This window comes from Hevea brasiliensis, chromosome 15 (genome assembly GCF_030052815.1).
Source record: "Hevea brasiliensis isolate MT/VB/25A 57/8 chromosome 15, ASM3005281v1, whole genome shotgun sequence".
Lineage (NCBI taxonomy): Eukaryota > Viridiplantae > Streptophyta > Magnoliopsida > Malpighiales > Euphorbiaceae > Hevea > Hevea brasiliensis.
Window position 1 is genome coordinate 76,712,289 of NC_079507.1, and position 26,248 is coordinate 76,738,536.

Sequence of the window (26,248 nt, forward strand, 5' to 3'; positions counted from 1 at the left end):
AGCTTGCCCTGATACCTAGACACTGTCATTTTTGCCCGCGCAAATGTTTTCACACCTTTTGCATTTTTTCCTATTTTTCTTTCCCTAGCTTGCCCAGAAAATAGATTAGGGTTTTCACTACCAATTGCAGCCGAGGGGTAACCAATGGATGTGTGCCAAATTCCTCAGCTTCTAAACGACACGCTCAGTTCTGATGTCAATGTCGTCCATACGGCCACAGAAGCTCTAAATCGCCTCTCTCTCCTCCCTCACTTTCCCTTCTCCCTCCTCTCCGTTGCCGCTGGTAATACAGGCTCTAGATTTTTACTATCTTTTATGGTTTTGCTTCTCTTAGAATAAATACGCAACTTCATTAAGCTTAGAAGTTATTTCAAATACTGTTTCAGTAAATTCTGATCCTATTGTTGTTTTTCTGATTCTTTATTTGAAGAAAGACTAGCATAGAACTTTTGATACATTGTCAATAGTATTTTTGTATGTGATATAAGGGGCCTCATATTTGTTTCCGTGGACTGTGCGTTTACATCTGAGAAATCATATGCGAAATGAAAATAACTCTTTTCGAGGAAATTGGAGAAAAATTAGTGAGAAATCAATGCGAGGCTCATAATTCTGATATTTGTTCTTCTTTTACTGATAGAATTTTGAAAAACCTGTGCTTTATTGAAGCTCAAAATGATCCAATTTAGTTGAGCCGGATTTTTTTTTGGCTGAAATTTTTTATGAATTTTAGACTACATATATTTCAAGATCACCAAGTCTCAGTAACCGAGCAAAGCTGATGTGTGATATAAAGGAGCCGCATTTTTGTATTTTCATTTTTGCTTGATCCAACTTTATTTGATATTCATAGGAGGTGAAAATCAAGGTCAAAGAGTTGCTGCCGCTACATACCTTAAGAACTTCACCAGGCAAAATATCAAGGGAAATGGTCCAAAGTCAAAAGTGAGCAAGGAGCTTAAGGATCATCTTATGCGAATTTTGCTTCAAGTGGAACCTGCGGTTGTAAAAGTCTTAATTGAAGTGGTAAAACACATATTATGATTTTCTTTTTTAGAGCATCCAATCAATCTTTTGTTGCTGTTATTTACGGAAGCATATTTTCATTGGCAGTTTCGGATCATTGTTGTTGCTGAGTTTGTTGAGCAGAATTGTTGGCCTGAACTTGTACCTGAACTACGGTCTGCTATTTGGAACAGCAATCTTATCAACAATGGTACAAGTTGTGAATGGAATACCATTAATGCCCTTACAGTTCTCCAGGCACTTATCAGACCTTTCCAGGTACTCGTTATCATCCATTCAACAAGACTTAATGTGGATAAAGCATATTTGCTACATAACGCTTAATTAATGTTTATCATCTGGTAGTACTTTCTAAACCCTAAAGTAGCTAAGGAGCCAGTGCCACCACAGCTAGAGCTAATTGCAAAAGAAATTCTTGTATCCTTGTTAGCTGTATTCCATCACCTCCTGGAGAAGGTTGCATTCTTTCCCTTCTTTTGTCATATGGTCTCAGTCCCCAGTGACATATTCTTTCCATAAGCTTCCTAATGATGGATTATATGGTGCATGAAACAGGCTTTATCTACCCATGGTGGGACAGAGTTGGAAGCAGAGAAGATCCTTCTTATTGTATGCAAATGCATATATTTCACTGTAAGTCATTTTGTTGCTTACTGGAAAGTATATGGAGTGGAGAATCCATGAGTAAGTATTTGAAATTTATTATTAAATTGTAGTCATTATCAGTATCAAACTATTCAAAGCTTGCATTTTTAAGACCTTACTTTAACACAGGTTAGATTTAAATGGAAAATTATGCATTTGATGACGTGTTGGTGGTAGTTGGTACAATTGTAAATTCAAGTCATACATCCAGAATTAATAATGGCTGAAAGTATTCATCTCTGTCCTGTGGCTGCTTCTAGGCCTTCTAATTAACCATTTAACTATCAGTTGAAACCATATGGCTAATAAAGCCCAGGAAGCCAATAGTGTTAACAAAAAAAAGATGTTAGATTTTGTCTTTTGTACTATAGGAATGTCATAATTAACTACTCAACTCCATGGCAATGGCCTACAATGTTCTCCTGCATTTTGATTCATGCTTTTCTTTATAGGTGAGGTCACACATGCCATCTGCATTAGCTCCTTCTCTGCCTTCGCTTTGCCAGAATTTGACTAGCCTTCTTGATTCCTTGAGCTTTGATCATGATGTTACTTCAGAAGACGGGCAATTGCTGAGACTGAAGGCTGGAAAGAGGATTTTGCTCATATTTTGTGCTCTGGTTACCCGACACCGGAAGTATTCTGACAAGTAATAGAGTACCTCCTATTTAATTTTTATCAGGTTTAAGTAGCCACGGATACTCTTCATGTCATTTTCCTTTGCAGGTTAATGCCAGATATATTAAACTGTGCCCTGAAAATAGTTAGATACACCAAAAATATCAGTGTAATGTTCTTTCTTTTTTTCCTTTTAAGGTTCATTAATGATAATTACTAGGCAGTTGGCATCATGAATAGTTTTAAATACTAATGCACTCTGCACAAAAGCAGAGCTTGAAAGTCTCATTAAGTTCTTTATAGCACTTGGATCTATTTATCACCTGTGTGCATTTATACATGTGTTTGAACTTTCTATTTTCTCCCATGTTTCTTTTACTATGTTGTTTCATTAAATGTTGCTGGTTTGACATGACTTTCTTGAAATGCTCAGCCTGGGTTTTCAGTTGCTTAATTGCTCGTGTTCCTGTCTGTCTATCACTTGCTTGTCATATTAGAACTTGAAAGTCATAATCTTCATGTGCAGAAGCTAGATTTCCTGTCAGAGAGAATCATTTCATTAGCTTTTGATTTAATTTCTCACATTCTGGAGACAGGCCCGGTAATTTCATTGTGCCTTTTTTATAATTATTTTATGTCAATTAATGTTAGAGTTGTGCTTATTACTTTATTATTATTCAAAAGGTCTTTATTATTATTCAAAAGGTCTTTTTTATTAAAACAATTTAACTGATGAAAGTCTACCACTTTCTGTTTGGTGTGTGGACCACTGGTTGTTCTTGGTTTAAATCTGACTCTTTTACTAAACTTTAGTTTAACTGGAAACAGGGATGGAGATTGGTTTCACCCCATTTTTCATTTTTGTTGGATTCTGCAATCTTCCCAGCATTAGTCCTGAATGAGAAGGTGCAATTTCTGAAATAGAACTTTTGTTTAAGGTGATTTCATGGTTTAGTTGACCTATCCCAACTCTCTTTTTTGTTGCCATGCTGACAAGTAGGATATTTCGGAGTGGGATGAAGATGCAGAAGAGTACATACGAAAGAATCTTCCGTCTGAACTTGTATGACAATTAATTATTACCTAAGTGCTCCATTCACCAGAATGCTTGTTGTTATATCATCACTGTTCCTGTATATACAGGAAGAAATTTCTGGGTGGAGGGAGGATCTGTTTACAGCAAGAAAAAGTGCAATAAATTTACTTGGTGTTATTTCAATGTCAAAGGTTGGTGCTTTCTGGTCCTTGATATAATATGGGCCAGTGCTCAGTGGAACTATTGTTCATGCTGTCTCTTAATGCTTACAGGGGCCACCTACGGTGATCTCTTGTAATGGTTCAGCTGCATCTTCTAAGCGTAAGAAGGGTGAAAAGAACAAGAGAGATAATCAGCGTTCTATGGGGGATTTGTTTGTCCTTCCATTTTTGTCTAAGTTTTCCCTTCCTTCTGATGCTAATGCATCCAAAGCAAGCATTATAAATGAGTAAGTTCAAGAAAATTTCTCACAGATGTAATTCCCTGGTGTAATATTTGAAATAGTATACCTTGGGAATGAATATCTGTAGTTCAATTACAACTTCCTAATTTTTTTTTAGTGTGTGTGTGTGTGTCTGTCTGTTTACCCTCTCTTGGGTTTGGGGGCGTTCTTTTAAGTGTTAGAGGCGGTTCATTTGCATTTTAAAAACTTTATCAAACCTTATGAACTTATAACCATTTTTGCATTTGTTTAGTCTCTCTCTCTCTCTGGGCAGGGGTTTGGTTTATTTAAATATTAGAAATGGCATCCGAAGGTACAAAAGACACCACTGGATCTGAGATGGTGCCCTTACCTGTCACCATCCCTCCTTCATCTAAAAGAGCTGCTATAGTAGTGGCTTATGCACATTTGTTGTTATTGTTTTTTTTTTCCCATTATAAATTGAATGCCAATGGACTCACTTGTAAGACTTGTTGATGGTAATATTGTGATGTCCTGTAAGTCTGCTGGTGAACATAAAGAAAATGTTCACCTTCTTCCTGTTTTCCCGTGCCTGCGAAAATAGGTTGAAATGTTGGTCGATAAAAGTAACATGTAAGATCTATATTCTTTTCTTTTTTTCCTTTTCTTTTCCCTTTTTCTGGAAAAAGATCAGTTTTGCAAGATGATAATCTTGGAAATGAATTCCTTGGTTCAGACAATTCTTAATTATGTGTGTCATTCTGGAGTGTGGGGCTCTAGGAATCTGAGGCTGAAAGAATTCAGTGAAAATGTCTAGTTATCTGTCAGTATATGAAAAATCCTTTATTTCTTGTTCTTCATCTTTTTTGGGAGTGGTTTGAGCATTGTACCTCAATCTGTTCCTTCTTTCATTAGAAATCTTTTATGTAGTTCTTTGTCCAAATATGTGCTACAGTATGGATTCCTATGGACTTTAATAATCAGCTGGTTCCTTGAAACAAATTAAAGGCAGCTGTTTTGTGATAAGTTGTCTATAATTGGGATAACAAAAAAGAACCAAGAAAAAGAAAAGTGTAATGCTTTGAAATTGAATTATCTGAAAAATAATTGTGAGGTAGGTAAATGAGTAAACATTAACCATGTGAATTGTTAACCTTGAGATGTCCATGCCATTCTCATCTTCTTTTTGTTTTGATATGCTCAGTTTATTTGGTTTTTTTTTTTTTTATTACATATTCTCATTCTCCTCGCGCATCACATTGCAGTTATTATGGGGTTCTAATGGCATTTGGTGGGCTGCAAGATGTAAGGAAATGTAATCCCATTTATTCAGTCATTAGCATAAATGTTGTTTAATGAAAATCTCCAATTGAGGTTTTTGCTGGTATTGCCATTTGATTACAGTTTCTAACAGAGCAACAAACTGGATACATAACTGTTCTGGTTCGGGCTCGGGTCTTACCATTATATACCATGTCTGTAATTCCACCATACTTGGTTGCTGCTGCAAATTGGGTTCTTGGGGAGCTAGCGTCCTGTCTGCCAGAAGTGAGTCTGTTTCTTATCATTTCTTCATTCATGCAAAACAATTGCCTGATGCCAGCTCATTTTTTATTTTTCAGTTCAAAACTTTTTGAAGTTTCTGCCTTGTTTTCAGGACATGAGTGCAGATATATATTCCTCATTGCTTAAGGCACTGGCAATGCCAGATAACAAGGATACTTCCTGTCATCCTGTACGGGTTTCTGCAGCTGGGGCGATTATGGAGCTTCTTGAAGTAGGTCTCCAGATAACCCTTTTGATTGTGCTATGAGGCATTCACTTTGTCATTCTGGTTTCTTAATGGCCTTCTATGTTTATTTTCTTCAGAACGAATATCAGCCACCTGAGTGGTTACCAGTTCTTCAAGTTGTGATTAGTAGGATAAATATTGAAGAGGAAGAAGAGACTTCGATTTTATTTCAGCTTCTAAGCTCAGTGGCGGAGGCTGGTGATGAAAACATTGCAGATCATATCCCATTCATGATTTCATCAATAGTTGGAGCACTCTTGAAGTTTGTGCATCCTAGTCTGGAGTCATGGCCTCAAGTACGTATTGGGTCCTGGGGCTAGCCTTATCCTTTAACTGCCACAGTGCCGCTGCATGAATCTAAGAAAACACTGCATGTCATAGCAAATTTTGGCTTGTCATTTCATAGGTTTCATCGATATGAAATGGAAGAAAAGCAGAGGAGAGTTCTTGATAAGACACCGCTCCTATTGCATTAGATTCTTTTGTCATTTACTAGCCTTTAAAATATGTGCATCAAATAGTTTAGAATTTATAATTAGGAATATAAGAGTAGGTTTTTTAAGAATTTTTAAAATTTGGAATATATTATTATAGATTTAAGTTATTGAAAGTGGTAGTATATAAATCAAATTATAAATCTGTGAGCGATAGTGGAGAAAGTGAGATTTATGATTATTAAAATATTTCATAATTTTAGGTGTTTTTGTAAATATGTAAATTTAACCTTGTGCTTTTTTGTCAATTCATATATATTCTCTTGTAGAGTTTCCGTAAAACATATAATCATTGTTAAGAAGTCAAACTTACAACACATCCCTTGTACTATTTGAGAGATTATGATCAATGGTATCAATATTATAATAGATAAATAGTGCTCGTATTGTTGAATGGTTTGGATTTTCTTAGGATAAATAAAGCTTTATGTATCTATACATAAAGCAAGCCAAACTTTTCCAAAAGTACAAACTTTCCTAGGTTTTTTAAAAACATGTCGCATGGCATGTTTAAAAGCTTAGCGTGCTCTCTTTATCTTATTTGTCTTTAATAGTATAAGACCTGTTTTAATTTTGATGCTATTATATTATATTTGTTTTTATTTTTAAATGCTTTTAATTTAGTGTATTGTGTAAAAATTATTGTTGCAAGTACATTAAAATTAGATAATAGAGAAATAATGAGAAAGAGGTATTGCATATAAAGAGAATGACAATGATAAGAAATTGAATAATAATTGATAAAAATTAAATACTTTACGCATTTGTATATAAAAAGATATAAAATTGTATTATATATATATATATGTAAATATAATGAACTAGTAAAATAAATATAAAAATAATTCATTTCAAAATATATATTTAAAAAATCTCTCCCTCTAATATATAATAAAATAAAAATAATGATGATAATAATAATTTAATACTAAAATTATAAATAACATAGTATGAGAATTATGCTAAGATTATAAACAAAAATAGAAAGTAAACACTCGATGAAAATTTTTATTATAATCAATATGTGCATTATGAGTTAAAAGAATTGTGCATAGTTGATTGTTATTATTTTAATCTTTAATATTTACTTACATAATTTTATATCATATACTATTTTAATTATTGAAATCACATATGATGTAAATTAAAATTCATACATATAATTTAAAATTATATATGACAGTTATTAACAAATCATGCATAGAACAAACATGTTGCTTGTTACTTATAAAATTATGATTAGGATTATGTATTTTTTTTATTAGATTTTTAAGTGTTATAGTTATTTATATTTTTTTGGCAGTCATGTTATTATTAATTTTTTTTAAATTTAAAATCATATATATATATATATATATATATATATATATATATATATATATATATATATTGTGTATGTGACAAAATAAAATTGGTTTTACCCATCTTGGTACCAAGCAAATAAAAAAAACAGAGAATCTTAAATCTATTGACGGTATCACTATATTTGTATTATTTATAAAGTTAGGATAGGATTATAATTTATAATAGGAAAAGGATTCTATTTTTTTTTTCTCTTATTGTTTTAACATTTAGTAATATGTTTTCTTTTTAACTTTTTAGCTTAATTATATTTTTGTGGCATTAAAATTTGTAATATTATGAATAATATATAAACTAAGAGTACTTTTGTACGTTTACAAATTCACCCCATTATTTGTACTTTTAAATATTTATTGTAGATTATAGATAAATAGATAGATAGATAAATGTAGGTAGAACTAGACATGTATAGATAAAGGTCAATACAAGAAGGTGGTCCTGCCTCAGCTTGTCATTAAGAAGCATGCTTGTAGATATGTTCATTTACACCAGGCTATCACCTGAAGGAGTTTCCTGGATTTGGTAACTAAAATTCTGTAATAGGTTAAATTTTGGAACATTGAATCTGTTATAGATTATTGATAGATAGACAAATATAGATTGAACTAGACATGTATAGATAAAGGCCAATACAAGAAGGTGGTCCTGCCTCAGCTTGTTATTAAGAAGCATACTTATAGATATATTCATTTACACCGGGCTGTCACCTGAAGGAGTTTCCTGGATTTGGTAACTAAAATTCTGTAATAGCTTAATTTTGGAACATTGAATCTGTTATGCCTTGCCCACCTTTTCCCATCATATTCATATGTTTTTTATCGATAGGCGTTACTGAAGGATAAAATTAGATATACCAGTGCCTTTCAAGTCTTTTTGTGTCTACAGATTCATGCCTAAGCAACAGTTGATAATCATTTGCTTGAAACAATATGGGTGGTTGCCCACTGGTTGGTCATTTGCTTCAAAATATGCGGTCATTTGCTTTAGTTGATTAATATTACTGAAGTTAATTCTGATAACGTGCTTGTGATCCTTACTGGTTGAGAATGCCATCAATAGAGCCTCACATTATGTGTTAATGTTTGAAGTGTGGTTCTGTTTATGAATCGACATTGTATATTATAGGTGGTTGAAAGAGGCTTTGCAGCATTAGCAGTAATGGCTAAATCTTGGGAGAGCTTCTTGCCTGAAGACTTTGAGCAGATTGAATCAAGTGAAAAGTGGGCATCTGGCCAAGCTGCCATTGGTAAAGCTTTGTCAGCACTATTGCAACAGACTTGGCTTGCCCCTATGCATCTAGGGGTTAGTTCAATTAACTCAACTGGATATAATGATCACGCACATGCACATATATAGAGTGCTGTTTAATTGAATTTGCTCGAGTTTTCTGGATTAAATATTACTTTTTTAGACTGATTACTAGGACATATTGAGTTCTTGGTTTTTGGCTGTTCTTATTAGTATGGCTTGTATTGTTTGGGATTAAAAAATCCAACTACAGAATGGTAGGAAATTAAAATGTTGTTCGTAACTGTATGAATATGTGCCCAAAACGTGAGTAACTTGAAGTTGTGTCACTCATGTGCAATACAAAATATAATAATAATAATAATCATAATAATAATAATAATATAATCAAAGAATTGACAGTTGGCACTTAGTATAAGTAAATTGCTGGAGGCATTACGGTTAAATTTATTTTCTTTGACAATAACTGTCCAAGAAAGTGGCGTGTTCTATAATTGCTGGTGTCATGTTCCAGAGAAAATTAATAATTCTTTTTCCTTTGTTTTCTTCTTTTCACACAAGTTGTGTTTGAGAGTTTGAGGGCGTTGTGGTATCTTGGAGGCATTATTGCCTTTAAGAAAGTGATGAATCAGACCTCAAAGGATTATATATATATATATATATATATATATATATATATATATATATATATATATATATAACTCAACTCAACTTAACTAAGCCTTTATCCCAAAAATTTGGGGTCGGCTATATGGATTCGCTTTTTTCACTCTGAACGATTTTGGGTTAAATCCTCAGAAATATGTAATGCTTCTAAGTCATGTTATACTACTATTCTCCAAGTCAATTTAGGTCTACCCCTTTTTTTCTTTCTATCCTCTAACCTAATGTGCTCTACTTGTCTAACTGGAGCCTCTGTATGTCTACGCTTCACATGACCAAACCACCTCAATCTTCCTTCTCTCAACTTATCTTCAATTGGCACCACTCCTACCTTTTCTCTAATACTCTCATTCCTGACTTTATCTAATCTAGTATGGCTACTCATCCACCTTAACATTCTCATCTCTGCAACTCTTATCTTAGATGCATACGACTCTTTCAGTGCCCAACACTCACTACCATATAACATAGCGATTCGTATGGTCAGATGCGGTAAAATTTTCCTTTTAATTTATTGGGAATCTTACGACCACATAAAACTCCCGTGGCACGTCTCCACTTCAACCATCCGGCTTTAATTCTATGACTAACATCCTCCTCACATCCCCCAACTACTTGAAGGATTACTTTGGAACAGTACCACTCCATTCAAACTAACTCCTTGCCTATCACCAGTTTGGCCTTCACTGAACTTGCAATGCATGTATTCTGTTTTCGTTCTACTTAACTTAAAACCCTTTGACTCTAGAGTACTTCTCCAAAGTTCTAGCTTCCTATTGACTCCTTCTCGTGTCTCATCTATTAGAACAATATCATCCGCAAACATCATGCACCAAGAAATACTCTCTTGTATATGTTTCGTCAGTTCATCTAAAACTAATGTGAAAAGGTAAGGGCTTATGGCTGATCCTTGGTGTAATCCAATTGAGATCGGAAAATCTCTTGTGTCCCCTCCTACTGTGCGCACAATAGTAGTTGCTCCTTCATATATATCTTTCAATACTTGTATGTACCTAATAGATACCCTCTTTTGTTCTAACACATTCCATAAGACCTCTTTTGGAACACTATCATAAGCCTTCTCCAAATCAATAAAAACCATGTGTAGATCTTTCTTCACATCTCTATATTCCTCGATGGGTCCATTTTTGAGGTGTGTTCATAACTGTATTTTGTGCATGTTCCCGCACTGCCTTTTATGTCTTTCTGTATTTAGTTATCATGAATGTTTGAATTATGTCTAAATATTTATACTGTTGAAATTTGATAAGGACCAAGAAGGTCAGGTTTCTCCAGTTCCTACATGCATAGATGATTCATCAATGCTGCTGCGTTCCATTATGCTTTCAGTTACTGGAAGTGACATGATTCTGCAGCTTAAACTATCTGATTTACTATTAGTTTGGGCTGGTCTGATTGCTGACTGGCATGCCTGGGAAGAATCTGAAGATCTATCAGTCTTTGAGTGCATTAATGAAGTTGTTAACCTACACAGAAAGTATGGACTGAAGAATTTTATTGTTAGACAGATGCCCTCACCTCCTGCTCCGCCTGTGCCACAACAATCTATCATTGAAGGCATTGGTGCTTTTGTTAGCGAGGCTGTTTTGCAATATTCATCTGCAACATGGAGGGCTTGCTCATGTGTCCATACGCTACTACATGTCCCATGTTACTCGACTGAAACTGAAGATGTGAAGCAGTCATTGGCAATTGCTTTTAGCCAGGCCGCATTTTCTCGTTTCAAACAAATTCAAAGCAAACCTTGTTCACTTTGGAAGCCTTTGTTGCTTGTTATATCATCATGCTATTTATGGTATCCTGATACTTTGGAAGCGATTTTAGAGAAGGATATGAATGGAGGTTTCACAACTTGGGGATCTGCACTTGCTTTTGCCTGCACTGGCTCTTTCGAACCTGGTTTGGTGGCAAAGTCTGAGATAAAGTTAGGAGGTTGGTTGGTACATTCTTTCTTGTCGTCTTGAAAACTTAAATGAAGCTCCCTTACAATTATACACATATATGGATCTATATGGCTACTTGCTGTCTTTCTCGCATGCTTTTATCCCATCTTTTATATTTGACTAAATGATGGACCCTTGTGATGAGCCAAATTGCTCAAAAAGTCAAAATAGTTTTATAATGGATGAAGTTTGTCATATTTATCTTATGCTAATGTTTCATTTGCATGTAATAGTATCTTGTGGTTCTCCACCTGACTGAAGCTGAATTTTGTGATTCAGTTTTTCTCACTTAAGAATTTTTTTTTTAACATAATTTGCGTCTGCACTGATTTGATGTTTTCATGTATTTTCTCTTATTTATTTAACACTAAATAGAAAGTGAGGGTTGTTGATCATGCTTGATACCGACCCTTAATTCTCAATTACATGAAAATTTATGTTGGTCTTGGCTTCTTGAAATTATAAACTGACATCAAAATCCAAAGTGCTAAATGTTTGGTTATTCTCACTTCTCAGTAATGACGCTAGCCAAGGTAATTGAGCGGCTTTTAGAACAAGATAATTCAGTAGTTGGCTTGTTAAGGGACTGCTTTAGTTCATTGATGGAGGCATCAAAACGGTTGAAAGAAGCACAAGATGAAACGGAAGATGAAGAAAGCAATTGTGAAACCGAAGACATTGATGAAGAAGAAGATGACACTGACTATGATGACGTGGTTTGACTTCCAAACTATCTGCTGTTCAGTTTTTAAGGAATACCACATTATTTTTGTTCACACTTCCATCCTTTAGAAAGGAAAAGAAATCCATCTTTGGCTCAAGCTAGGAGCATTTGTGCTTTAATTACCTTTTTAGTTGATGACCAAAGTATCTTTGTCCATCAAATACATCGTTTCTTCTGGTCTTGCATTCACGATCTGGTTGTGTAACTATGATTTGTGTTTTTTTTATTTTTTTATTTTTTTTATTTTTTATTAGGACTCCGAGGATGAGGAACGTGAAGAAACTGAAGAAGAGTTTCTAGAAAGATATGCAAAAGCAGCAATAGCATTGGATGATGACACAATTGTTGAAGAGGGGGATGTGGAAGATCAAGAGCATGATATCGAATTAGGTAAGTCTTTCATGTATTATTCTGTTACTATTGTATAAAATATTATTATTTTGAAGCCATTCTTGTCAAAACTCATAGTCAGTTGCAGTCAATTTAGTGGTTAAAGATCATATGATTTTTTTTTTCTTGAATAAACTACATAATTTTTTGCTGTATATAAAAGCTCAAAGCAAATATGATTTAAGATTTAATCAAAACACATTTCTTGCTTGTGAATGCTAACTTCTTCAAATTTATAAGTTAAAGATTTTGTTGCATATAAAATGCAAGGGGGATGTAATTTGTATTTATGTAGCATCCTGTTTCATCTGCATCCACGGCATTTTATTTTTGTTATTCACATCAAAAGGAGGGAACGTTTTGCAAAATCTCGTAAGTGCACAGATCGTGAGAAGTAATGGAGTGATGAGTATCGTTTTCACGAGGATTGTTTTTGAGTACCAAACTACATAGCAATTATAATTACCTAGACTATCAAAATCAGGAGGGATGTATAGACTAAACTAATTATTGCTAGGAAATAAATGAAAGCTGATTAATTAGATTGAAATATCAATGAACAAAAGCATTCCAAAGTTAAGGGGTTCACATTTCAATCAATCACAAACTCAATTTGATCTATTCAATAAATCATGAATTATTTCTTTAAAGGAAATTAATTCTAAGTTATTTTAAGTCATCTCTCAAGGTATTCAAGTTTTATCTCATTCAACTCAAACTTAATTTTGTGGCAATTAAGTTAATTAAGATCCATTAAGTTCTTTGACTAATTATCTGTTCCACATAGAATTTTAGCGTATATCTAGGTCAAAAACTCTTAAGTTCAAAATCTAACTATTCCAATATTAATTTTCATCTTTCAGTTTTTCATTTAATATCTAAAATCAATACTAAGTGGGTACTAACACATTGCATGTATTAAGAATACAAAAAATTAAATCAAAGAATGAAATCCAGATTTATTAAAATAGAATTAAACTGAATTTGAAGTGCCAAATTTCTAACTCTGGAATGAGAATTGCAGTTTTGGACTTTTGGAATTTCGGCTACAATTCTCCTCTAGCGATCTTCTCAAACTGATCTCTTTCTTGGTTTTCACAAAAGTTGAATATTTGCGTAAAGGTAAAATAGGTTGTCCTTCTTTAATCCTAATTTATTATGTTTATATCTATTGTAAGTCCTTGTTTCAGTCTCTCCGGAACGAGTGAAAAGGAAGGAAAGTTCGAATTGGGATTTTTTTTCTTAAGTCTGTGCACGACCCATGTAGTGTTGCATAGGGCAGGGCCGTGTAATATTTTACTGCTATTGTTCCTTGAATTTTTCATTGTCCAGAGCATTGCACTGGGTCCAAGAGGTTGCACGGGATTACTTGGATGGGCCATGCATTCTGTGATCTATAGTGCCAACTTGTACAGGTGGTGTAATTCATTTACACGCTTGGTGCAATGCTTCCTTCCTCTAGATCCTTACTTTTTGGCATCTCTTCTAAACTCGTCCTTGGCTCTAGGGATACATCAATACGCCTGATATAATATAAAAATCAAGGGATTAAGATGATTTAACATACTTTTTCCAAATATAACAAAATTTACTTAAAACTACATAATCATTTAACTAAACATGAATGGAAGTGTAAAAATTATTGCCCCTAAATGTCTATATAATGCGAATGCATCAGGGAAACAGAGGCCTGCAATTATTTTCATTGGTTCTTTTTTCCCCTTTAATGATGAGGACTGAAGAGGAAGATGTTTTTCCATTATTTTCAATTAAGAGTAAATAGGTATTTGTATGCAGAGAATAATATATTAGATAGGAAACATATACTAGTTAGGAATCTTCACAAACTAGGAAAACTTATCTATACAGGACTTTTTACAAGGTAGAGTTTTATAACACTTCCCCTCAAGTTGGAGTATAGATATTAATCATGCTTAACTTGTAGCAAATGTAGTCAATCCTAGCTCTATTGAGAGCTTTTGTAATATATCTCCTAATTGCTCTTCTATTTTGACGTGTCCTGTTGAGATGATCTTTTGTTGAATTTTTTTTACGAACAAAGAGACAATCAATTTCAATATATTTGGTCCATTCATGAAACATAGGATTAGAAATAATATGGATAGTAGTTTGATTATCACAACATAACTGCACCGGCAAAGAGACCTTAAGACCCACTTCATCTAATAATTAAAGCATGCACACTATTTCAAACACTGCTTGTGCCATAGCTTTGTATTTCGGTTCAGCATTAGATTAAGAGACTACACTCTGCTTCTTACTTCTCTACGATACCAAGTTACCTCCCACAAAGGCATAATATCCAGTAGTTGACCTTCTATTAGCCTTAGACCTTGCTCAGTCTGCATTCGAAAAATACTCGACGTTCAAATACTCATGATTACCATATAACAAGCATTGTCTTGGAGCTCCATTGAAATTGCACAAGATTTGTTCTAAAACTTACTAATGAACAACAGTTGGGGAAGTCATAAACTGACTCGTTACACTAACTGAGTATGCAATATCAAGACGAGTTACTGTAAGATAATTCAATTTACCAACTAATCTCCTATACTTTTCTGGATCATCAAACAATTCACCATCCTCTGCTACAAGTTGTAAATTTAGAGTCATTGGTGCACCACAAGGCTTAACACCCAATTTTCTTATTTCTGCTAATAGATCCAGGACATACTTTGTCTGAGACAAGAAGATATATTTTTTTTAATTCTCATAACCTCAATACCTAAGAAATACTTTAATAGACCTAAGTCTTCTATTTGAAACTAGATTTGAAGGAATGATTTGAGGGATGAAATACCTGTAGAATCAATTCCCGTGATAACAATATCATTCACATAAACTACTAACAGAATTAAACCAGCTTCAGACTATTTATAGAAAACTAAATGATCACACTCTCTTCTTCAGACCATAACGCTGTACCACTTCACTAAATCTTTCAAATCAAACCTGAGGACTTTGATTTAGGCCATAAAGAAATCTCCGAAGCCTACAAACTTTACCCAACTCCCCTTGAGTAATAAACTCAGGTGGTTGCTCCATATAAATCTCCTCCTTAAAATCATCATGAAGGAATGGCATTCTTGGTATCTAGCTGATACAGATGCCAATCATATGTAGCTGCTGGAGAGATAAATATCCAAACAAAGGCAAGTTTAGCTATAGGAGAAAAAGTGTCAAAGTAATCAACCCTATATATTTGAGTATATCCTTTGGTTATAAGGTGGGCTTTTAATCTTGTCACAGAATCATTAGGATTGACCTTTACTACAAACACCCATTTGCAACTAATTACTTTCTTACCAATGGACAAAGTCACTAGTTTCCATGTACCATTAGTATCTAAGGTTTCCATTTCCTCTTTCATAGCAACACACTAGTCAGGGTGAGCTAATGCCTCAATAACATTTTTAGGAATAGGAACAAAGTCTAAAGAGCTAACAAAACATCGAGAAGGAGAAGACAAATTATCATAAGAACAAAAGAGGTAATAGGGTAAGTGCATGCACATTTTTCTTTATGAAAAGTAATAAGAAGATCTAAGTTAGGTGCATGATTAGTGGTGGGAACAAGATCTTCCGATGAAGAAGCTAGTGGAGGGTCTAAGTTAGGCACCTCTAGTCTCCTGGAATAAACATGAACAACAGGAGGTTAAATTGTTGGTGGAGTAGGAGGAGCAAGAGCAGGAGACCGGGAAGAGTTAGATTTTGGTTGAATAGTGTATATTAAGAGATTATCTTCCTCCCCCTAATTTTTACACACAGAAGATTGTGGAAAGAATAGAGTATATTCAAAAAACGTAATATTTGCAGACACAACATAATGATTTAAGAGTTGAAGAGCTGCATCTATACCCTTTTTAAAGCTGAGAATATCCAAGAAAGACACACTTTAAGAGACTTTGGATCCAATTTGGTAACCTGTGTATAGACATTGTTATGGAAAGTCAATCACTATATTATTTCTCTGTATATTCTGTATTCTGTATTCCTATTTAGGATTTCTTATTTAGGATTTCTTTCTAATTAGTAGAACACAATTATAGGAATCAATTGTATATATATATATATATATATATATACCCATGTACAGATTAATTGAAATTAAGGAGAATAATCTCTTTCTACATGGTATCAGAGCAGTTCATCTATCTAGGGTGACTATTTGTTCTCACCACACAGCTCAGGAGAGACCTTGGTTGCCAACCGGCCGTTTCGACTCCGATCAACATCGCCGGCGTCGCCTCAACCCCCTTATTCTACCACTGTGTGCTGTTGCCTGATCCAGTACACCATTAAAGGACTTCTGAGGTTTGGCTCTCGGATCCTATGTTGGTATTTGCTTGATTTGTGATTTTGGGTTATTTTGCTGCTGTAAGCACTTTGGATTAGCGTTTCGGTTAGTTTTCTTTGTCTCAACAAATGGCAGACAATAAGAATGTTATTTCTGATGTGATTCCCGTGATGACTAAGATCACGGAACACAAACTTAATGGTTCGAATTACCTGGAGTGGAGTAAGACTGTTAGGGTCTATTTGCGTAGCATTGATAAGGATGATTACCTTACTAAAGATCCACCTACTGATGATACACGACAAACTTGGCTAAGGGAGGATGCTCGATTGTTTTGGCAGTTTCAGAACTCGATTCACAGTGAGGTAATTAGTTTAATTAATCACTGTGAATTTGTTAAGGAATTGATGGATTACTTAGATTTTTTGTATTCTGGTAAAGGGAATATCTCCCGTATTTATGATGTTTATAAGGCATTCTATCGTGCTGAGAAAAATGATAAGTCTCTCACGGCTTATTTTATGGATTTTAAACGGGTATATGAGGAATTTAATGTATTGTTGCCTTTTAGTCCTGATGTGAAAGTTCAGCAAGCCCAACGGGAGCAACTGGCTGTTATGAGTTTTTTTGCAGGCCTTCCTTCAGAGTATGAGACTGCTAAATTTCAGATTCTCTCTAGTTCTGAGATTTCCTCTTTGCATGAAATATTCACATGGGTCCTTCGTACAGAGAGTACCCAATCTTCACAGCCTTCCAGTAGTGCTATTATTAGTCGTAATCCAAATGAACAACAGGGTAATAGAAGAGGAAGTAGAGGAGGAATTACAGGCAACAGAAATAATCAGCGTAATGGAGAGGCTAGTTCTAATCAGGACTCAAGATGAATCATTTGTTATTATTGCCATGAGCCTTGCCATACAAAATATAATTGTCCGCAACTTCAGAGAAAAAATCAGCGATCACAGATGGCAAATATGGCAGCAGAAGATTCTACAGTATCTTTCTCTGAGAAAACTGTTTTGGTATCTGCAGAGGATTTTGCACAGTTTTTCCAGTATCAGGCATCTCTAAAGCCTACTAATTCCCTTGTCACTGCGATCACTAAGTCAGGTAAATCCACAACATGCCTCGTGTCTTCCTCATCCAAATGGGTTATTGATTCTGGTGCGATAGATCACATGACAGGTAATTATAGTCTTCTATCTGCTTTTCAGTCTAATCTCACTTCCTCTACTGTTATTTTAGTTGATGGTTCTACTTCTTGTGTCATGGGTTCTGGAACTGCGAACCCGACTTTATCAATTTTTTTGTCTTTTGTTTTGTGTCTATCAAAATTCTTTTTTAATCTACCTTCTGTTAGTAAACTTACTTGTACCTTAAATTGTTCTGTTTCTTTTTTTCCTGACCAGTGTTTGTTTCAGGATCTCATGACGAAGCAAATTATTGGTAGAGGACGTGAGTCAGGTGGTCTCTACATTCTGGAAAATCATGTACCGCGGTCGCTTGTTTGCTCCAGTACCTTAACACCTCTTGAAGCTTATTATTGATTGGGCCATCCTTTTTTGTGTATCATGAAAAAGCTGTGTCCTCAGTTTCAGTCTTTATCAGTTCTAGAATGTGAGTCGTGTCAGTTTGCAAAATATTATTGTTTGCCTTCTGTGTCTAGAGTCAATAAACGGGCTTCATCCCTTTTTGAGTTAGTTCATTCTGATATTTGGGGTCTTTGTTCTATTACTTTTAAAACTGGATTTCGTTATTTTGTTACTTTTGTTGATGATTACTCTTGTGTTACCTGGTTATATTTAATGAAGAATCGTTCTGAGTTGTTTTCTATCTTTTGTGCCTTTTGTAATAAAATTAAAACTCGATTTAATATTTTTGTGGGCATATTAAGAAGTGACAATGCCAAAGAATACTTTTCAGCACAATTTCAATCTTATATGACACAAAATGGCTTCTTCATCAGTCTTCTAGTGTGGATATCCCATCCCAAAATGGTGTGGCCGAAAGAAAAAATCGGCATCTTCTTGAGGTAACTCGTGCTCTTCTTTTTCAGATGAAAGTTTCTAAACACTTTTGGGCGGATGCAGTTTCTACGGCATGTTTTTTGATCAATCGTATGCCGTCTTCTGTCCTTAATGGGGATATTCCTTATACTGCTTTATTTCCTATAAAATTTTTGTTCCCTGTTGAACACCGTATTTTTTGTTGTACCTGTTTTGTGCGTGATGTTCGTCCACAGGTTACTAAATTGGATCCAAAGTCTTTCAAATGTGTTTTCCTTAGGTACTCCAGGCTCCAAAAAAGGTACAGCTTTTTCTCTCCTACTCTTAATCGTTATCTTGTTTCTGCAAATGTTACATTTTTTGAGTCCACTCCATTTTTTCTTCAATTATCTGTGTATGAGAGTCAGTGGGAGGAGGAGGATCTCTTAATATATGCTGTCAATCAATGTCTAGTTCTCTTCCACAGCCTATTCCTTCTGTCTCTAGACCTACTCGACCTCCCGTTGTTCATATTTATTCAAGGAGATTGGAGATTCTTGACTCAGATCCTCCACCAGCTACTTCGTTGGGAGATCCTGTACCTTATACTGATTATGATTCTGATCTAGACTTACCCATTGCTCTTCGTAAAGGTAAACGTTTATGTGCTTATCCCATCTCTTCTTTTGTTTCTTATAATCAATTGTCTTCTTGTTCTCGGTGTTTTGTTACTTCTTTAGACTCTGTTCCTATCCTTAATATTGTTGGTGAGGCACTGTCTCATCCTGACTGGTGTGCTGCTATGAAAAAGAAAATGAAGGCTTTAGATGCTAATGAGACATGAGAACTGTTGCCTTTATCCACTGGTAAGAAAGCTATTGGTTGCAAATGGGTATTTACAGTAAAGGTAAATTCTGATGATTCTGTGGCTAAGTTAAAAGCACGCCTTATAGCAAAAGGATATGCTCAGACATACGGGGTTGATTACTCTGACACTTTTTCTCCTGTAGCTAAACTTACTTCTGTTCGCTTGTTTATCTCTTTAGCAGCTACATATGATTGACCCCTGCACCAATTGGATATCAAGAATGCTTTCCTTCATGGTGATTTTTAAGAGGAGGTGTATATGGAGTAACCACCTAGATTTGTTGCTCAGGGGGAGATGGGTAAAGTTTGTGGGCTTCAGAAGTCTCTTTATTGCTTGAAACAAAGTCCTAGGGCCTGGTTTGGGAGATTCAGTGAAGCAGTACAGGAATTTGGTATGCAAAAGAGTAAGTGTGATCACTCAGTATTCTATAGGCAATCTGAGGCTGGTCTAATTCTTTTGGTAGTCTTTGTGGATGACATTGTCATTACTGGGAGTAACTCTGCAGGTATTTCATCTCTTAAAACCTTCCTGCAAACCCAGTTTTAGACCAAAGACTTGGGATTGTTAAAGTATTTCTTGAGTATTGAAGTTATGAGAAGTAAGAAGGGTATTTTCTTATCTCAAAGAAAATATGTCCTCGATCTATTGATAGAGACAGGAAAATTAGGTGCTAAGCCTTGTAGTGCACCAATGACTCCAACTTTACAACTGTTAGCAGGAGATAGTGAGTTGTTTGAAGATCCAGAGAGATACAGGAGATTGGTAGAGAAATTGAACTACCTTACAGTCACTCGTCCTGACATTGCTTATGCCGTTAGTGTGGTAAGTCAGTTTATGTCTTTCCCAACTGTTGCTCATTGGGAAGCCTTGGGACAAATCTTATGTTATCTGAAGGGCGCTCCTGGAAGAGGTTTATTATATGGTAATCATGGGTATTTGAATGTTGAATGTTTTTCAGATGCCGACTGGATTGGATCTAAGGTTGACAGGAAGTCAACTACTGGATATTGCGTTTTTGTTGGAGAAAATTTGGTGTCTTGGAGAAGCAAGAAGCAGACTGAAGTTTCTCGATCTAGTGTTGAATCTGAATACAGAGCTATGGCACAATCAGTATGTGAGGTAATGTGGATACTTCAATTACTAGATGAGACAGGTTTTAAGACCTCCCTGCCTGCGAAATTGTGGTGTAATAATCAAGCTGCTCTCCATATTGCTTCTAATTCGGTGTTTCATGAGCGGACCAAACATATTAAGATTGATTGTCACTTTGTTCGTGAAAAGATTTAACAACATATCATCTCAATAGGACACATCAAAACTGGAGAGTAGTTAGGAGATATTTGCACAAAAGCTCTGAATGGAGCTAGGATTGACTACATTTGTAACAAGTTGGGCATGATTAACATCTATGCTCCAACTTGAGGGGGAGTGTTATGGAAAGTCAATCACTATATTATTTCTCTGTATATTTTGTATTCTGTATTCCTATTTAGGATTTCTTATTTAGGATTTCTTTCTAATTAGTAGAACACAATTATAGGAATCAATTGTATATATATATCCATGTACAGATTAATTGAAATTAAGGAGAATCATCTCTTTCTACAGACATCATGCATAAAACAAGTACAACTAAAAATAGGAGGTTCAATAGGAAACAAAGATTTAGACTGAAATAAAATAGTATAAGAAATATCCACATCACGAGCAAAAGATGGCATATGATTTATCAAAAAACATGCCCCAATAACTACATCAATTCAAAATTGTTTAGTAACCTTCATTTGAAAAAGAAAAGCTCGAGTTACCTCTTGGAGATGTCGATTTTTCTTTTGGTAATATTATTTGGGGATGGTGTATCAGCACAGGAGGATTGATGTAGAATACCATTTTGTATCATACGAGACTGAAAACTTCATGAAAAATATTTTCTGGCATCATCATTTCTCAACATGCGTACAGAAACATTAAATTGAGTTTTAATTTCACCACAAAAAGCACAAAAGTTATAAAATAACTCAAAATGATTCTTTACTAAATATAATCAAGTAACATGAGAGTAATCATAAGCAAAAATAACAAAATATCTAAATCTAGTTTTAGAAGTAATAGAACAAGAACCCTAAACATCATGATGAACTAACTCAAATGGGGACGAAGCCCATTTATTGACTTTAGGTATATAAGGTAAATGATGATATTTAGCAAACTAACATGACTCACATTCTAGGACTGACAAGAACTGAAATTGAGGACATAATTTCTTCAAGGTAGCCAAGGATGGATAGCCCAATCAACAGTGGACTTCAACAGGAGTTAAGGTATTAGAGCAAGCGAGAGTTCGCAGTACATGATTATCCACGATGTAGAGGCCACTAGAGTCATGTCCCTTACCAATAATCTGTTTCGTTGAAAGATCCTGAAACAGAAAATAACCTGAAAAAAAAAAAGAAATCCAACAATCTAAGGTGCGAGTAAGTTTACTAATAGAAAGCAAGTTAAAAGAGAATTTAGGTAAACATAAAAGAAATGATAAAGAAATAGCTGAAGTTTGGTTTGCGGTGAGAGTTGGAACCATCATCTAAAGGTAGAAGGGTGAGATGTGACCGAAAAGCAATTAAAAAACTAGAATTACCTTTCATATGATTTGTAGCATCAGAATCAATGACCCATTTGGATGAGGAATATGCTAAGCATATGGTGGGTTTACCTGACTTAGTAATGGCAGTGATGAGGGCACTGGAAGACTTTAGAGATGTCTGATACTGAGAAAACTATGCATACTCCTCTATAGATATCGAGATAGTTTTCTCAGTGGAGGAAAAATTATCATTTGCTATCATATTCGTCTTCTGGGACCGCTGATTTTTTCTTTGAAGCTTTAAACAATTATACCTTCTATGACCAGGCTTACAACAGTAATAACAAATGATTCCCTTTGAGTCTTGATTAGAATTCGCCTCCCTATTACGTTGATTACTTCTATTGCCTACACCTCCTCCTTTGGTTCCTCCTCTACTACCTTGTTGTCCATTTGTATTGTAGCTAACAAGAGCACCATTGACAGGTGGTTGTGAAAACAAAGTACTTTCTATACGAAGGACACATGTGAACGTATCATGTAGGGACGAAACTTCATAGCTAGATAGAATCTGTGATTTCACAGTCTCATAAACTTGCAAGGAAACTCATAATAGCGATTTGCTTTCGTTGTGCCGGCTGAACTTTCATATTAGGGCTAAAAGGCATCAAAACATTAAGCTTTTCATATATTCATTTAAAATCCATAAAAAAAGGCCGTAAGAGACCTTTAATGTTTCTCAGTATGATAAAATACTTTATACACATTATAAATACAGAAAATATTCTCTTTATCGAAATACTAAAAATCCCAGTAATCTATTAATTCCCTTACAATTTTGCAGTGATTAATTAGACTGATTACCTCACTGTGAATCGAATTTTGAAGTTACAAAAACAATCGAACATCCTTCTTGGGCCAAGCTTGTCTTGTTTTATCAATGAGTGGATCCTTAGTAAGGTGATCATATTTTTCGATACTTCACAAATAAACTCTGATAGTCTTACTCTATTCTAAGTAATTTCAATCATTAAGTTTGTGTTCCGTAATCTTAGTTATCATCGGAATCACATCAGAAATAATAGCCTTATTGTCTGCCATTAAATAAAATTAACAAAATTCTAACACAATAATAACCAACTTGGTCCCAATTCTCAATTAAGCAAAGCAGACTCAATAGGTACCAATAAAACAAGTGCCAACACTACCCAATCCTTAAATAAATACAATAAAACTTAGAAACAAAAGGGATTCCTTGAAACAGAATCTGAAGTTTCCCAAAATAGAACTGCTTGAAAGTGAACTCAAGATCTCAAACCTTGGAGATCCAAAAATTGCCCCAAACTAAACAACAGCCCATGGGAATAGAATCACCAGGTTGAGGCGATGTTGAAACATGAAGTGCAACTGCCGGACGTCTTCGGAGGATAGCACAGGCATGGTCACGCGCCGGCGCGTTGAACAGGAACCAAAAACCAAGAGTGGCGTGTGGTGGCCACTCGCTCCAAGTTCAGTAATCAGGCTTTCAGGGATGGTTGGTCGGCACTTGGGTCACCTTCTGAGGTTGACAATGAGACAACGAAGTAATCCTAGTCGGTTCTCCTAGGTTATAGTGGTTTCAGTGAAAAACAGAAGAATAAGGAAAGAAAATCTCAGGAAAAATTTTTTTTTTTTGGGCTACGGGACTTGCTTTAATACTATGAAGAGGAAGGTGTTTTTCTATTAATTTCAATTAAGAGTAGATAGGTATTTATATACAAAGAATACTATATTAGATAGGGAAAATGTATTAGTTAGAAATCCTCACAAACTAGGAAAACTTCTTTATAGAGGACTCTTTATAAGATAAACTTTTTTAACAAGGACTTTCAAAGTTACTGGAAAAGGGGCATTCCTACAGTGACTCTTGCATATTCATATGTTCTTAGCCCTTTATTAAAATTTCAAATCAGCAACTAAAGACCAAAGGGGGGTGCTTTATTGTTTTCAGTATTTAACTGCTACTTTAGGCATTAGCTAAGCCCAACAGCAATTTGGTTCGACACTTCATTTTTGTTGTATTTCTCTATCTGTCCATTTTGTGGTTCTGTGTTTTAGCACAATTAACCGATAAAACAGGGTGGTTATATGTGTCCGTATATTTGCTGCGTACAGTAGTCAGGGCGGTTGAATTGCCATCTCAGATACTGATGCTTCTTTGCATTTTGTTACTTTCTGAACCATTTGCTCTTGCACAGGTGCCTGGGAGGAGTTAGATGAGCAGAGGATTATATTTTCATTGATAGAGAGATTCAATCATATTCTCATACGAGGGCAGGCATTGTCTTCGCAGGTCGTATCAAATTTCCTCTCTGCCTATCCCGAGTGTAATCGTTTCTTCCAACAATAGGGACATTATTCTTTGGAGGTCGATCCAGGAGGAAGAATAAAATATTTAATTTTACTTTTAGGGACATGTAAGTTTGAGACTGTATACGCTCGATTGAATGTTTTTTTATTTACATTTTAGGAAATATCACATTTGCCTTTTATTTAGTGAAGTTTTGATATTCATTAAACTTAGAAATTGAAATAGAGGAAAAGGATGAAATTGTTTAATATATATATATATATATATATATATACACACACACACACATTGCCTACTCTATGAAAATGACGGAGTTTGGAGTGGATAAAAAAAAAAAAAAATCAATTATAGCTCAATTTCTGTAGTTTTTCTAAGATTCCTTAGGGTCCGCGAACTAAAATACTGGTAATGAAAAATGAAAGATGAGCAGGGAAATTTAATTGATTACAATTTGCTAATAAAATCTAGACCAGCATACGCTTCCTTAAAATTTCCCTGGAAATTTCACACGCACCTCTCTCAGTTTTGTAGGTCATTACTCTGCGTTGTGCAGCTGGTTACATGGGCTCGATAACATTGTTTGAATTAGCCCACCTTTAGTTTGTGATCATCGCCCAGTCCTATTATCCTTTTCCTTCTTGTTTCTTTGAATTCTCATGAATCATATCATATCTATCTTTTTTTTTAATAAAGTAAGATGTCAACAGAATCAGCGCTAGATTGTTTCCTTTTAAAAAAAAAATTGAAATTTAATAAGGATTAAAAAAATAAAATAAACTGAAATTTGATAAAATCTATAATTTAATTTTTATATTTTCAAAATTAAGTAATTTAGTTTATATATTTAAACTTAATTTCTACTGATAGAATTTCAATTAAGTTACTATTTATTCTAGTGAAAATGATTAAAATGCTCTTAATTCTATTTCAATTTGAAATAATTTAGTGCTGAAATTTTATTTTATTGGTAATTTAATCCCCTAAATTTGATTAAACCTATAAATTAATCTTTCTAGTTTTAAAATCAAATAGTTTAGTTTTTGACATTTCAATAAACCTACAAGTTAATCTTACTATTAAAATTGCGGTTAATTTCTTATTCAAATTTAGTAAAAATATCAAAATGCTTTTAATTTTATCTTCAATTTAGTCCGTAAGTTTTATTTTAATGACAATTTTATATTCATATTTTTTCTTTTTTTATATATAAAAATATAATATAATATTAAAAATATTTATCAATTATATATATTATTTATATATTATTAAAATAATAATAACAAATAAAATTTTACAAAATTATAAAAGCCCATTTGTAAATATTCATAGTATTTGAGGATCAATTTATAAAATGTAAAAATGATTTTATAATTAATTAAAATTTTTAAAGATTTTAAAGTAATTAATTTATATTTTAACAATTTAAATATAAATGTTTTAATTTAATGAGACCTATATTTTAAAAATATAGTGACTAAATCGTTAATAAAATAAAATTTCATATCTAAATTATTAAGAAAATAAAACTTTAAAAACTAAATTGCTTTCATACTCACTGCTCAGATGACTGTAAAACAACTTCAGAAGCGGGATCAATTGTCTTCTTCACATAATGAAATGTTGAAGGTAAGGATAGTAAAGATAGCCTTTATTTATTTATTTATTTTTAATTTTTGCATCATGTGTTCTGCAACGTTTTCCCTACAGATGGACGGAACCAAAATACTGAGAAGAGTTGCAGAACTGGATGAGATGGTAAACTAAAAACCCTTCTTGGAA

At 34.2% G+C, this 26,248-nt stretch overlaps 1 protein-coding gene across 7 annotated transcripts; it reads left to right on the top strand.

Annotated features, from left to right (window-relative positions):
• LOC110632928 (importin beta-like SAD2 homolog) lies at nt 1–24,717 on the top strand. 7 transcript variants are annotated; one of them, XM_058136911.1, is made up of 22 exons: nt 1–283; nt 854–1,026; nt 1,114–1,284; nt 1,372–1,482; nt 1,582–1,659; nt 2,124–2,320; nt 2,398–2,458; nt 2,816–2,890; nt 3,118–3,195; nt 3,290–3,352; nt 3,433–3,516; nt 3,598–3,773; nt 4,994–5,043; nt 5,133–5,276; nt 5,351–5,505; nt 5,598–5,816; nt 8,502–8,678; nt 10,559–11,240; nt 11,768–11,967; nt 12,230–12,365; nt 13,390–13,487; nt 24,357–24,494. In XM_058136911.1, the coding sequence occupies exons 1-21, from the start codon at nt 145–147 to the stop codon at nt 13,443–13,445; spliced, it is 3,225 nt and encodes a 1,074-aa protein (XP_057992894.1). In that variant the 5' UTR covers nt 1–144; the 3' UTR covers nt 13,446–13,487; nt 24,357–24,494. The 7 variants fall into 7 exon arrangements, 6 of the variants coding, with proteins under 6 accessions (XP_057992894.1, XP_057992895.1, XP_057992892.1 ...); XR_009144306.1 differs by lacking the exon at nt 13,390–13,487 and adding an exon at nt 18,652–18,992 and having other exon boundaries at nt 2–283; nt 24,357–24,491; XM_058136912.1 differs by lacking the exons at nt 13,390–13,487; nt 24,357–24,494 and adding an exon at nt 18,107–18,413.
• The last annotated feature ends 1,531 nt before the right edge of the window (nt 24,718–26,248 follow it).